Raw genomic sequence first — 14,578 nt, 5'->3', positions numbered from 1 at the left:
AAAAATGTAAGAAATATATTTAAGAAATATAGGCCTACTCAAAGCCCAAATCATTGATATCATACCCTATCCAATAATAAAGACATTTGAATTTGAATGGTAACAATTCCGTTAAATCCCTGTCCTCGTTTTGAACGTCTCACTCATGGCCAATCAGTGTGTTCTTTCTGATTAGCTCTTAATTGAGATCACCTGTCACGCACCTCTTTATTAAAGGTGAACACAATGAGTTTGGTTTACTTTTTTTCACTTTTTTTTTCCATTTTTCACTAGTTGGTTAAGGTTTGGTAGAATTGTTTGGATGCTAGCGACGTGATGGCGTATGTACAAGAGCCTACCGTGGCCAGGCCACAGTTGCGACGGCCACGGCCAGATGGCCTAGTGTGAGAGCAACCTTGATTGCATTTGTATACTGTTTACCATTGGATGTTTATGCAATTTGGCTTAATTCATCCGCAGTAAAGCTGCATTTGACTATTCCAGGGTCTTTTTGTACAGGCTTTCAATTGACCATGTTGACTAGTTTTTTTTTTTTCACCCTTGCTTACAATCCAACGGTTGTGACCACTTATGCAACTGGGCTGTGAACCTTGCAATTCTAGTTGCATATTTGTACACGCAAGCTTGTCCATTTCTATCGCCATCACTAACACTAGCTTCAGCATTTCCTTGTAGGCCATTAGCTGACTTGTGGATTGGAGCGATGATTTGGGTATTTTAAGATGCTTGAAAACCTAAAATAAAGCAAAATGCGTGTCTGGTGTGCAAGAGCCAATTTGTTGGCTTGCAGTAGTCGAGGAGTTGCCATAGTTCGTAAGCCATCTGGAGGTTGTGGCAATGGAGGCTTGTGGTAGATCTGCCATCCAAGAAAGGTTAATTCTTCTGAAGCATGATTAATAGTTTAGTAAATTGAATCTATTCATATAGAACTATAAAATCCAAGACTGCAGCCAGTAACTTGGATCGCAATTTGTGGAAAGTATTAGTCTTCATTTGTAACAGAATAATTAACATGACTAACTGGGTTTCTTCCATTTTCTAACTAGGGGGACTTGACTGGTGAGTCTACTGGATTAATCAGTAGCGGTACTTTGCCTAACAGATTTGATGGCATGACTATAGGGTGACAAAGACAATTATTCCCTGCCTATCAAAAGAGACTCCTAAAACATATCTGCTAGAACAGTTCCTATACTTTTTGTATAATTTGGTCATGCTGCAAATTTACTTTTTGTAGTTGCTCCATATTTAGTTCTTTGACAGCCTCACCTGCTAAAACAGTCTATTCAAATCAGCTAAATATAATGACCTAAATTAATAGCCATGAAATGTTGTCACTCATACTAATGGCAAATACCCTCTTTCAGTTGGTGGTTCAACACTGATGTCTCTCTAGGCTTGAGGGAGAGCTCACAAGTAAATTACACGAATGTCCTGGAGCAATTGGGAATACACTTTTATTTAGTCTACCTGACCAGGGACATCTTTGAACTATAGGTCACCTAACCCAAACTTTTCACTCTTGTTAGGTTGTCCTTTTCTCTTGTTTTAACCCGAAAGGGCTGAAATATCAACATTTCAGGTATTCTGTTTGGATAATGTGCAAAACTTGTGGCTTCACTAATAAAAAAAATTAACAAATGTATTTTTCTTAATGTGGTTAAACCATTTAAATATTTCTGCTCAATTTGTGGTCAATGAAACTCTGAATTTTTTTAATTTGATAAAACACAACTATGGGTTAAAGGTATTTGCTTTGGGCATCTTTTGATATTTTTAGAATCTAGCTCCATTGCCGTTAGAAATGGTGTCTCCCAGTACTGCAAAGTGCAAGTTTAAAAAAGAATGGGCAGAAAAGGCACTGCCAACTAAATCTATTTAACATGGGTAGAAAGTTTCCATGGAAGCTCTTGGCTGCTGGTTCCCAACACAGCTCCACTGTTAGCCTGTGACCTTGCGTTTAACTTTTTTCGACTTTTGGTGACTTTCACAATAGCTTGGAATCGCGCGCTTCTTTTCAGATTTTTTTAATATTTTATACATTTTAAGATATTCTACTTTTTAAAATACTATATTTTTTTAACATGGGAGTCAATGACTGTTTTAGACGTAACTGAATAAATTGTCAACCGTTTATCTTCGTTCAAACCATGTTACAAATCTACACACTTGTATCTTCAAAAATATCTAAACGGAATTTTGATATCATTTCAACTTTCTTCAGAATCACTTAGTTTCATACCGGCTTCGTTTTCAGCTGTTTTTTATTGAAGACACCTGCCCTTTCTGACAGCTACTTCACTTGATTTAGGCCCCGTTTACACAAAGGGAAAACGCAGTTATTTCCACGTGGTTTGGCCTCATTTACACGAACGCAGTTTTTATCACAAAACGATCATTTCTAAAAACTCCGGCCAAAGTGGAGATTTCTGAAAACGCCGGTTATGTGTTGTGTCAACGGGGAGAAACAGAGTTTTAGGTTCTGAAGCGTCACATTATGCGCCAGGAAATGCTTAGCGTCATACGCCCTATGTTTACAGTTTGTTTGTTACAGGAAGACGCTCGTGTTATTCGTTGTTGATTCTGAGGATTCTGCTTGGCTTTCATGGCTTTATCCTTCCCCCTACACTGCCGCCCATAGGTTTGGCATGATTATAATGGCGCTCAACGGCACAATGTTATTTTGGAAAACGTAGGGGGGGAAATATTTGTTTCTATAAATACCCTGCTATGTATAAACGTGGCCTTAAGCTATTTAATGTTTCTTTATGTCGTAATCTATGTGGCTTTGTTAAAAAATATTTTTAACCTCACTTTGCACTGCAGCACTCACCATGTTCTGCAGGAAATGCATTTTCTAGTTTCATATTGGTTTTACGCAATCAAGTTGATGGAAGCAGGATTGGATGTTAACAGCGAACACAAAAAAAGTATTATTAATAATATGTTCAGTGTTTCAGTCCTGCTATATATTATTATGAATAATATATTCAGTGATTCTGAGCTGCTATATTTTATTATTATCGATAATATATTCAGTGATTCGGTGCTGTTGCTTTGGTCTGAGACACCACGCCCCCTCATTTGAATATACCACCTGGAAATGTGGCATGAAATGAATGTTGTCCTTAAAAAGTATTTATTTCCATACATTAACTTATTTATTTCATAGCCATATTTATCTATTTAATTACATTTGAGTCAAATGGCATTCCATATAATTCATCACATAAAAATGTCTAAACAACCAATCAGTTCACTTTATAATGTATTGTAGAGTGGTGAAGTTTGAATGGGGTTGTAGTAGCTGAGAATGGCCTTTGGGGGGCAGGCAGGACACTTACTAAAATTAATACACTTGAATTTCGGTAGCATAATGTACATTGTATAATATATTAACGAAATGTGGATATGTTTATTATTTTTATTTAACTAAGTGTTTCATTGATCGTCCTTGTAGAATTTTCCTTTTGGTGCAATCAGAAAATACACTACACACACCAAAATACAAATTTAAAGCCAAACATTGTTATTAATTTCTGTCCAAATATGAATCCGGATATTGTTGAACATTTGATTAATCTTGTTGTCTGAACTGTTCATGTTCATGGCCCCGTGTCCTCCTGTCGCTCCACCGTCCGCCCGTCTGCTCTCGTCCAGCCAGGCCTGCTGTCCGTCTGTCTGGCCCAGAGACGGACAGACGGAGTGTTAGCAGATGTTTGCTGGCTTGTAAACGTGAGTCTGGTCATCGTTGGGACAACAACCAGCACCGCGGTTCAGCAATGTTCCAAACAGTCTTGTGACTAAAGTGAAGACACGTTCATAGTGGCCGCGGGTTCAAATCCCTCTGATGAAACAATCAGCAAGTCTGAATGCAATCCTGTTTAGCAAGTGTCACAAACGAAGATTGATGCCCTTGGTGTTTGCTGTTTGTGCACTGGAAGATATCATGAGAAAAGCCAATATGTTCCAATGATTAAAGTTACATGAAACTTTCTGTAGTTATGTTGGCAATAAAAATCATTAAAATGAATAATTTGTTGCCACTCAACACACACTCATAGAAAAAAAGAAACGTCAACTTTTTGTAGGCCTATTATGAAATATAATATTTTTTTCTCTCAAGATAGTTCACCATCGTATCAAAAATAACTAAAAAGGCCCCTGTCTCTGACAAAAAAGGAATAATACACAATTATAACGGGAGTGTATTTATATCAAATTCACATTCTAATATGATATATTAAAATGGTGTACAATTATATCCTAAGGTCGCGGGGAGACTTTCCTCCAGGGCCGGCGCTGGCCGTTTCGGAGCCCTAGGCGACTCGAAATCAACTTGCGCCCTGGACAGGTCTTGCGAGCGGGGGGGGGGGGGGTGCTACGCTGACGGTTTCGGGCCGCCCTGACAATTGCTCCCGCGCCCCCTCGCTTCTCTGTTCGCGTCGTATATTTTAATTGATATATTTTTTAATTAAGGGCGCCCTCCAACGCATTTGTCGCCCTAGGCGGTCGCCTAGCTCGCCTATGCCGATCGCCGGCCCTGCTTTCCTCGCTCGTCTTCTGGAGTATATCACCGGCCACCCGTCGCTCCTGTACAGTCCGGTCCTGGAGCCCAGAGCCTGCCACAGCTCGGGCCGGGAGGACGCCACCGGACCGGAGCGGGGGCGCGCCACCTGTACCGGCTTCGGGGGCGGAGGAAAGAACTTGCGGGTCTGGAGGTCATCGACGAACCCCTCCACGCCGTCAAACCTCGCGGTGAGACCGGCCAGCTCGTTCTTAAGAGAGTTGAACTGATTGTAGAGGTCAGCGAGGGCTTCAGAGAGGGGCTGGATCCTTCAAAAGGAAAATATATAATTACAATATGTTAAATTGCACTTAAAAATAATACTTAGCATCGTGTAGCATCTTATCTTTGCTGTAAAGCTATCTTTGTTGTATACGGGAATGGGTTGACCTAGTGATTGTTAGTGCTGCTTGGCACTTGGTTCTATGAACCTTACTGTACCGCAAATGATATATTGTTGTTTTTCTTTCTTCTGACAAATGTACTTATTGTAAGTCACTTTGGATAAAAGCACCTTCTAAATGCCCTGAATGTAAATGTTAAATAAGTTTTGTGTTTGAAATAGCAAACACAAAAACCTTGTTTGGGTGTATTTTGAATGTGAACACGATTTTCAGGCTATGTGGGCCTACTTAACGACATCCAGCTGTTCAAATCAGTGAGTAAATATGAGAGTGATTATCACATGTTTTCAGCCAGACGCCGTTACGTGACCCATGTCGTTCACACCGTACACTGCGGTCGATTCCCGCCTACCTGCTGTAGTCAGGGAGCAGAGAGACGTGGTCGTTGGCCAGCGAGTCCTTCACCTGGGTAATGATGGCAAACTTCCAGTTGTCCAACACCTGGGTCAGGTTGGAACAGGTCTTCTCATGGCGGTGTTCTGCCAGAACAACGTGAAATGTATTCTCTCAAATCTGGATGCTTTTTAATTTATGCATACAAATTAATTTGTACAGGAAGGCTCCGGAGGTAAACTGGGTCGGCTGGTAACCGGAAGGTTGATAGTTGATCCCCGGCTCCTCCTCGCCGAGTGTCGAGGTGTTCCTGAGCGAACACTGCTTCTGATCACCCTAACTGCTCCTGACGAGCTGGCTGTCGCCTTGCGTGTGTGTGAATGTGTGCGTGAATGTTAAGAATATTGTACAGTGCTTTGAGAGGCCGCTGGTTAGAAAAAGTGCTGCAAATGCAGTCCATTTATGATTTCATTTTTTACAATGGTTAAAACTTATAATCTAAAATAGTGCTTTTTGCTTCTAACCTTCATGTTCCATGATGGTCTTCTGTTTCCACTTCTGAGCCCCGCACACAGAGAGCATGCAGAACAGAGCCAGCACTCTCCCCATCCTGGAGACAAAACAAACTCATAACTCATAATTACAGTAAACCGTTCCATTCTGGTGCTGTGTTGTTCCTTCGTTGAGAGATCACAGATGTTGTGGCAACGATCACTATTGTTTGACAAAGATTTGATCTATCTTTACAATTTAAATGATTAGTACTTAGTCCATCCCACAGGTCTTGATAACTAAACTCAGTAAAACAACATAAATTAAATTAAATTAATTCATTTTGAACCAAGACTCAAAGTCGAAGAGGATTCAATATCCAAAATGACCTTACCTGTCTGGGAGGTTGGCGAAAATGCTTTTGTTTAGGGCCCGATCAGCTTGACTGCGTGTGCATTAATCCTTCAGCAAAGACACTTGTTAGAACCGTGAACCTGACCAGCATTTATATAACCTCCTCCCCCCTCCCCCCCGCCCCCTTCGGCGTCACCGAGAGCTGCACGCCCATGCGTGTGTGTGTTCACATCACCAGGGGCGTTGCTAGACCTAGAGTTTTACTGGGGCAAAGGCCCCCAACTGCCAAAAAAATTTTTCTTACGTGTGCACAATATGAAATAGATGGATACAGAAGGGTATGTACAAGCTTCAAAATCATTGTCACTGTCATATTGTAGGCTATATTAAAGCACTGGTAAAGGTAAAGACGCAAAGATGGATTCATGAGTACCGTACAATTATATTTATTTAAACACATACACATCTCAAAGATTTACAAATAAGGTAACTGACAAATAAACAAAAAGTCTCTTTATGACCTTCACCTCTTTATCAGGAGAAGTCTACACATCTATATTTATTTAGAAGCTGTGTGGAAACAGCATAATTTTGCCAGAACGACATGTACTAAAAAGGCAAGAAACAAGGTTTAAAACTAATAGAATTTCTGACTTAAGGTGAGGTGGCTCATTGCCACCAATCAACCTGGAAAATGTTATAGAACCATCAAAGCTCTTAAATTAAACTAAATAAGGCCATACACTACTGCATAGAGCCTTTTTTAATGATTATTTTTTCACTATTAAGCTGTATCGCCGCGCCTTCATGGTGGCAAAGCGGTCAATAACGTGGCTTTGACTCACTTTGCATAGTTGCTCCTTTTCAATGGACAAAAGAGAAAGTTGGTGAAGCCTTCCTTGCCCCATGGTTGACCTAAGCCAGGTGTGGAGCCTTCTCGACACACTGAAAGATCGCTCACAACTACAACTGAATTTGAATTGAATTGTGAGTGCAATGATCTGAATTAGCTGTGTCAGTGTTGGGAACATTGTTGGATCCATATATGTTAAAAACACCCTGTATATCCATAATTTCCTTTTTTGTGTTAAGGAAGTTTTTGTCCACTAAAACTTCCTCAAGTTTTGAAGACAGACAATTTTTCATTCATTATTCATTTTCCGCGTGTGTGCGTGCACGCATGGTGTGTGTGTGTGTGTGTGTGTGTGTGTGTGTGTGTGTGTGTGTGTGTGTGTGTGTGTGTGTGTGTGTGTGTGTGTGTGTGTGTGTGTGTGTGTGTGTGTGTGTGTGATATAAAACTACAGGCTACAGACGCTCAGTATTGAAAAACTGGTGCTAATTATGTGGGCAACATTCTTTAACAGCAATCAAGTTGTCATTGTTTGTGTCAAACAAGTTGTGAATTTGTTGTAACGTTAAAAAAGGAGATGACTTACTCTGGGCTGTTTCCAGCTCCCGTGGTTTCCAACGAAACATGATCAACAAAAAAACAAGGAATTGAAAGCTACTTACAATATGCCTAGGTTACATTAATTTCCCCTGATGGCAGCAATGTTCAACTTTCAGCTGGAATTCACGGTAGGCCTACATCAAAACCACGTGTCTTCTTTCGATTTCAGTTCCCTTTATTTATTCACACAGTTCAGCAGCGGCATTTATTCAGAATCAGAGCCCAAATTAAAGCTGCATTTAGGGCGACTATCACTACCCAGCAGAAAAATAGATGCACTATAAATGGTTTTGTAGGCCTATAGCAGTCACGAACATGAGCATAGTTGTGGAAATGCTGGTGTTAGAAAACAAAGTTGACAGGAATTAAAGTGCTGCAAATCTAGCATTAAAGGTTAATTTAAGAAGCTTCTCACCAGTCATTTGTCGCCTGGTCGCAGTGTCGAGTTTTTTTTAAAGTAGTTCACTAGTCGTAGCGTGCAAATAAATTGCAGTGTCAGAATTCGGAGAATTTTGTCAGCATTCAGATTTCTCAGAATTCTCTTACACTGCAAATTAAAGCGCTACTACTAGCAAACTAGTTTCAGCGTGACTGGAGAGAACTTCCTTAAATTAACCTTTAATGCTAGATTTGCATCAACGCTATTGTGTGAATTAGTATGGTTCTCTTTCATGGAAGCCGGAAGTGGGAGATTCCTTATTTTTTTTACCATTATTGTTTTATTAACAAATTTCTCCTACAGGGGATTGATAAAGTTCTATCTAGACTATTGAACAGAAAGAAACACTTGGTCATACTTTACACACTTTACCACTGAAACATTCAGAAGAGTCACGTGGACGAATCCGTAAACAACTGATTTTTTTCATTGGTTGTTGCGTTAAATCTTACCCAGATACAATAGGGCTATTTTCTGATTGGCTTTTATGTAGCCCCTTTCGTTTTTTGATTGGCTGGTAAGAGGCAGGCTCGACTGAAGACTCCCGAGGCAGCAGGAGATGACCTTGATGAATCCTGTCGATTCCATAGCGAGTGCGGCGCTTCTGCAGATTAATTTAATAATGATCAATGGAATTTTACTGGGGCACTGGAGACTTTTACTGGGGCACGTGCCCCAGTAAAAAGGGGCTGACGACGCCTCTGCACATCACCACACTCACACATACTACACGTGCATTTGTGACGCATACGTATAACGCCAAAGTTTCACACGTGCACACCAGAGAGACGTAAAAACACACACACACACACACAGTCACACACACACACACACACACACACACACACACACACACACACACACACACACACACACACACACACACACACACACACACACACACACACACACGCGTAGAACCCCATGCCAGGTGGAACCCAGGCCACCCACACATGTAGAAGCCTATGCCAGGTCAAAACCTAGCTATGCAGAGCCATAGTGATGCCATCCACCTCTCTCCAAAGCCAAGGTGAAGCGACATGCACCCGACTCCTAGCCACAGTTGCTGGGGATCGGTGGTCCTCTTGTCCCCTGGTATCTGGGGCAGGCGGTGGTCCTCTTGTCCCCTGGTATCTGGGGCAGGCGGTGGTCCTCTTGACCCCTGGGAGCTGGGGCAGGTCCCGGGCCCTCGCACCCCGCTGGGCTCTGCCAGGGCAGGCGTCCAGAGGAGGTGTTTGATGTAGCGGCGCGGGACTGCCTCTGCTCCAGCGCAGCATTCCTCCCTCCCTCCGTAATAGAGTCTGCTCGGCATATGGCCTTCGACCGGCCCGCACGCTGAGCGGTTCCAACGTCGGGACGGGGTCACGACCTTGTGGAGATCCGTTTCCTCCCGGACGCCTGCGACCCAGAGACGGCCTCGTTGAGAGACCGCCCGCGGGGACGATGTCTGCCTGCAGGACGATAACCAGACTCCTTATATCAACGATTAATCCTGGGATTAGGTGTTGTCGTCGGTGTGTTATCATGGGCTGTTCATCAATGGGTTTCGTAGTTAAAAGGAGAACGCAATTAGAAAGACATAAGCAAAACAATCTGTATCCATGGTGGCAAACATCTGAATTCAAACTGAGGACAGATTGTCTCGTGAGCGTTGCACTGTGTCTGTTGTGTGTTTGTGTGTGTCTGTTGTTTGTCTGTGTGTGTCTGTTGTGTGTTTGTGTGTGTCTGTTGTGTGTTTGTGGGGCGGGGAGGGGCTCCATGTCCCTGTTTTTAATAGAAAGGAATATCCTGAGCAACATCAGAATTGTCTTTTGCAATATAGTTGGGCATATTTTCCTAATGCATCGAGCAGCGACGTGGACACGGGCCGGCTAATGGATTTCCCTGACAGAGCCACTGCATGGGACGTTTTGGAATAGAAAAACAAATGGGTCTAAACTTTAACAAATAAATAAAACCGCAATTCTTAAAGGAAACACACCATGGGATCAGCGCCAAACCATTTGGCCGTAAAGGGCAGTTCCGGTTTCGAACCCGATTACGATTATCGACCACTGTGGTGCAGGTCCTACCGAGATACGTTTTTTCACTTAACCCCCGACAGCTTCGGCTCAGAGGGAAAGAGTGACATCAGAAGACATGACGGGCCAGGTATATATCCTGGCCCATCGCACTCTCTGTCTCTGGCTCTTGCTCTGGCTCTCCCTCTCTAGCTCTCGCTATCGTTCTCTGTCTCGTTCTCTTTCTCTCATGCGCTCGCGCACGCTCTCTCTCTCTCCCTCTCGTTCTCTCTCTCTCTCCTTCTTTCCCTCTCCCTCTCCCTCTCTCTCTCTCCCTCTCGTTCTCTCTCTCTCTCCCTCTTTCCCTCTCCCTCTCTCTCTCTCTCTCTCTCTCTCTCTCTCTCTCTCTCTTTCTCTCTCTCTCTCTCTCTCTCTCTCTCTCTCTCTCTCTCTCTCTCTCTCTTTCCCTGTCTCCCTCTCTCTCTCTCTCTCTCTCTCTCTCTCTCTCTCTCTCTCTCTCTCTGTCCCTCTCTCCCTCTCTCCTCTCTCTCTCTCTCTCTCTCTCTGTTTTTTCTCATAGTTGTAATGGATATACCAGAAGACAATATATTTTAATGATGTTATCTGAATGTTGAAGGAGAAGGATAAGAGCAGTACCAAATAATAAAAAGCAGTAGTTAAACTAGTAGTACCTGGTGTGGTGTATTGTAACATTAATGGACCTGGACCAAAAATGGACCGTTTTATATCTACCTTCCTACTTACTTCTGGCTGACTGATGTCATAAGGATGTGCTGGCATATCGCGTTGGGTTGACGTCAGGTCTCTTTCACACTGTTTTACCCATCGCATTCTCTCTCTCTCTCTCTCTCTCTCTCTCTCTCTCTCTCTCTCTCTCTCTCTCTCTCTCTCTCTCTCGACCATATAATCCCTGCACTGTGACTCTCACATGATGGTGGAACCCTGATCCCCCCCCCCCCCTCCCCCCGACTGTAACCAGGGGCTACTCACGCCCCTCACAACGCCCCGCTCACATGCTCTGCCCTACACAGTTCGGCGAATCGTCTTCATGAGGTGTCAGTGTGTGTGTGTGTGTGTGGGTGTGTGTGTGTGTGTTCTCGCCGTAGATCGATTCACTCAGACCCTCTCAGAGGGACAGGCCGGTCTCTCTGTCTCCTGGGACGATGAGTGGATTCTGGGCCTCCAGACGTCCGTTCTGGCCCTGGTCCAGGGGGGACGCGACCCAGAATGAGAGCAGCCATCTCATCCCCAAGGTAAGGAGCAGCACAGTCCGCGCAGAAGCCTTTGTTTCTTTATTAAGTGTGTCTGTGTCTTTGATCCAAAGGGACGTAAGGCCAACCTTCTGGTGTTAACATTATCGTTTCAATGAGCAACATGTGTCGAAATGAGCAACATGTGTCGATTATGAGCGGACAGCCTTTGGCCTCTTGCTCTCAGTACCCGTGTAGGGTGCATGTAGGCTGCCGTCGTTGGAGGCGAGAAACATGAACCTCTTTAGCTGGGCTTCAAACACCCTACCCACGACACTGGCCTGCTCCTCCACTCGCCAGCTAATGTCTACCTAGCTGAGTGGTGACTAGAGGGGCCGGAACAGGGCCTGAACAGGGCTTCTGCATCAAAATGGAGGGCTCACCACCAAAACATCCCGTGATGCAATGGGATTGCATCATGGGTTGTTTTTGTCGGTGAGCTCTGCATTTTGAGAGTACTCAAGGGACTGATAGATTAATGATAAGTCGTAAATCATCATCAATACAACGCAATCGAGGAATGACGAACGCCGTGGCGGTGTGTTTCGAACACAACAATGTTTTCCAACTCATAACAAACCTTCAAATCCCCCTATGCTTCCAAAATGGGGACAGCCCTGCAACGTGACCTCACAACGCAGGCAGTCGCTGTGTCGCGTTGTATAAAAGCGTCTGCTAAACACCCTATGTGTGAACGTTATTGACCGTAGGAGGGCCAGGCGGCCGTCGGGGAGCCTCCGTACGGCCCCGTCGGCGACGCAGAGCCCCGGTACGACGGCAGCGGGGAGAACCAGGGCTCCAGCCAGAGCGACCCCAAGACCTTCACGCCCCGCCGCCGCCGCCACCGCCACCAGCGCACCACCGGCTACTCCTTCGGCGACCACTGCCTGAAGCTGCTGGTGTTCTCCAGCAACCTGCTGTTCTCCGTGCTGGGCATGGCGGTGCTCTGCCTGGGGCTGTGGGGCCTCATCACCAAGGAGTCCTTCGCCCAGGAGCGCATCGGCAGCATCGGCACCGACCCCATGCTGGCGTTCGTGGCGCTCGGCTCGCTGCTGGGCGCCCTGTGCCTGTCGGGCTGCGTGGGCGCGCTGCGGGAGAACGGCTGCCTGCTGAGGTGCTTCTCGGCCGCCGTGCTGGCGCTGATCGCCGCCCAGGTGCTGGCCGCCATCGCGGCCTTCAGCCTGCAGGGGGAGGTGGAGGGCTACCTGCGCTCCGGCCTGCTCGTCGCCATGGCGCGTTACCAGGACGACCTGGACCTCAGGTTCATCGTGGACGAGATCCAGACCGGCCTGGAGTGCTGCGGCGCCGACGACTACCGCGACTGGGAGGTCAACATGTGAGTGGGACGGGGCGACTGGGAGGGGCTGGGAGGACTGGGAGGACTGGGAGGGGCTGGGAGGGACTGGGAGGGGCTGGGTGGACTGGGAGGACTGGGAGGGACTGGGAGGTCAACATGTGAGTGGGACGGGGGGACTGGGAGGGGCTGGGAGGACTGGGAGGGACTGGGAGGTCAACATGTGAGTAGGACTGGGAGGACAGGGAGGGACTGGGAGGGACTGGGAGAGGCTGGGAGGGATTGGGAGAGCCTGGGGGGTCCACATGTGAGTGGGAGGACTGGGAGGTCAACATGTGAGCCCTAACTATCTGTGTTGTATGCGGGGGATGGGTTAACCTAGTGATTGTTAGTCCTTGGCACTTGGTTCTATTATCATCCTTACTGTACCGACAGCCATATATTGTTGTTTCTCCCCCCCCCCACAGATATTACAACTGCTCGGCCCCGGGGGTGCTGGCCTGCGGGGTCCCGGCCACCTGCTGCGTGGCCCCCCTGGAGAACGGCACGGTATGGAACTCCCAGTGCGGCGTGGGGGCCCAGGCGCTGGACTTGTTCTCGGCCCAGAGCGTGGTCTTCCTGGGGGGCTGCCTGGGGGGCACGGCCCGCTGGGTGGAGCGCCACTCGGCTGCCATCGGCGTGGCGGGCGTCGTGGTGCTGGGGGTCCAGATCCTCACGCTGTCGGCCGCCGCGCGCCTCCTGGACACCATCCAGTGGCACAAGGCCTACAGCCGGGGGCTCCCCCGCTGAGGAGGGGGAGGGGGGAGAGGGGGAGGAGGGGGACCGAGAGGAGGAGGGGGAGGAGGAGGAGGGGGAGGAGGGGGAGGGGGGGAGGAGGAGGAGGGGGAGGGGTAGGAGGAGGGGAGGAGGAGGGAGAGGAGGAGTGGGGGGGGAGGAGAGGAGGGAAGGAGGGGGAGGAGGAGGGGGAGGAGGGGAGGAGGGGGAGGGGAGGAGGGGAGGAGGAGGAGGGGGGGAGGGGGAGGAGGAGGTGGGGGACCGTGAGGAAGAGGGGGAGGAGAGGAGGGGGAGGAGGAGGAGGGGGATGGACATGAAGGTGACAGAGTTCATGATGGAGATGAAGAGGAAGAGGTCAAATACTGATGATGATGATGTCCCTTGCAGACTGACTGCCTTTGGGCCAGAGCTGCACCAATAAACCTGGTTTGAGTGACACCTCACTATCTCTGTTTGTTTGGACGGCTGACATCATCCAACTGACCTCATACTGTGAGCACGGCTCAGCATGCAGCATGTGTGGGCTCCAAGGTATTGGTTTAATGTGTCATGAATCAAAGTCCCATTGTTAATTCAGGTTTGTTTCATTTAAATGGTTTGTGATCACCTGCCATATTTTGGAAAAGGGAAAGGCGACATGTTTTTTTGTGATGGTGCTGTCTTCAAATCGACCGTGTATCCGAGAAGGCAAAAGATAAGATAAAGTACACAACAAGTACACAACAGTAGAATTCTAGGGTAGAAGTACCCTCGAATTCAGTAGAAGGCTAATTGTTCTCAGCAACAATACAAGATAAAATAATTAAAGAGAAGTAAAAATAAAAACATGTAAAAATAAGTAGCATCAATAGATCACAATAATTAATACTAATTATAAAAAAAGTAAGTAATAATAAGTAGAGAAACTAAAACTGCGATAATAATAAGTAAGAGTAATGAGGTGTAGTAAAGTGTTCAAGTGGTAAATAGTAAGGTGGTAAGAGAACATACACAGGCTTAACGTTGAGTTGCAAATAATGACTTCAAGAGTTTTGGATAGAAGCTGACCCTCACTTTATGAATTTCTTCAACCAAAACACTCTGTGGAATTTTCCCTGTTAAACTTACGCATTCCTCCAAATTACCGATGCCTGAAGGCCAGTGGCCTCGGCCAGGCTCCCTGTAAAAGCTAAAGCCAAGTCCGAAAGAAATCCACGGTTT

At 46.1% G+C, this 14,578-nt stretch overlaps 1 protein-coding gene across 1 annotated transcript; it reads left to right on the top strand.

The window, feature by feature from the left end:
• The first annotated feature begins 11,123 nt into the window (after positions 1–11,123).
• LOC130403762 (tetraspanin-10-like) lies at positions 11,124–13,393 on the top strand. The gene is made up of 3 exons (XM_056608228.1): positions 11,124–11,313; positions 12,021–12,646; positions 13,072–13,393. Exons 1-3 carry the CDS (start codon positions 11,224–11,226, stop codon positions 13,391–13,393), a joined length of 1,038 nt encoding a protein of 345 aa, XP_056464203.1. The 5' UTR covers positions 11,124–11,223.
• The last annotated feature ends 1,185 nt before the right edge of the window (positions 13,394–14,578 follow it).

This window comes from Gadus chalcogrammus, chromosome 2, assembly GCF_026213295.1.
Source record: "Gadus chalcogrammus isolate NIFS_2021 chromosome 2, NIFS_Gcha_1.0, whole genome shotgun sequence".
Lineage (NCBI taxonomy): Eukaryota > Metazoa > Chordata > Actinopteri > Gadiformes > Gadidae > Gadus > Gadus chalcogrammus.
This window is presented reverse-complemented; position numbering and strand designations above follow the sequence as displayed.

Coding starts and splice junctions, on each gene's coding strand:
- LOC130403762 (XM_056608228.1), top strand. CDS start 11,224: ATGAGTGGATTCTGGGCCTCCAGACGTCCGTTCTGGCCCTGGTCCAGG. Junction 11,314..12,020: donor GCAGCCATCTCATCCCCAAG/GTAAGGAGCAGC, acceptor TATTGACCGTAG/GAGGGCCAGGCGGCCGTCGG. Junction 12,647..13,071: donor CGCGACTGGGAGGTCAACAT/GTGAGTGGGACG, acceptor CCCCCCCCACAG/ATATTACAACTGCTCGGCCC.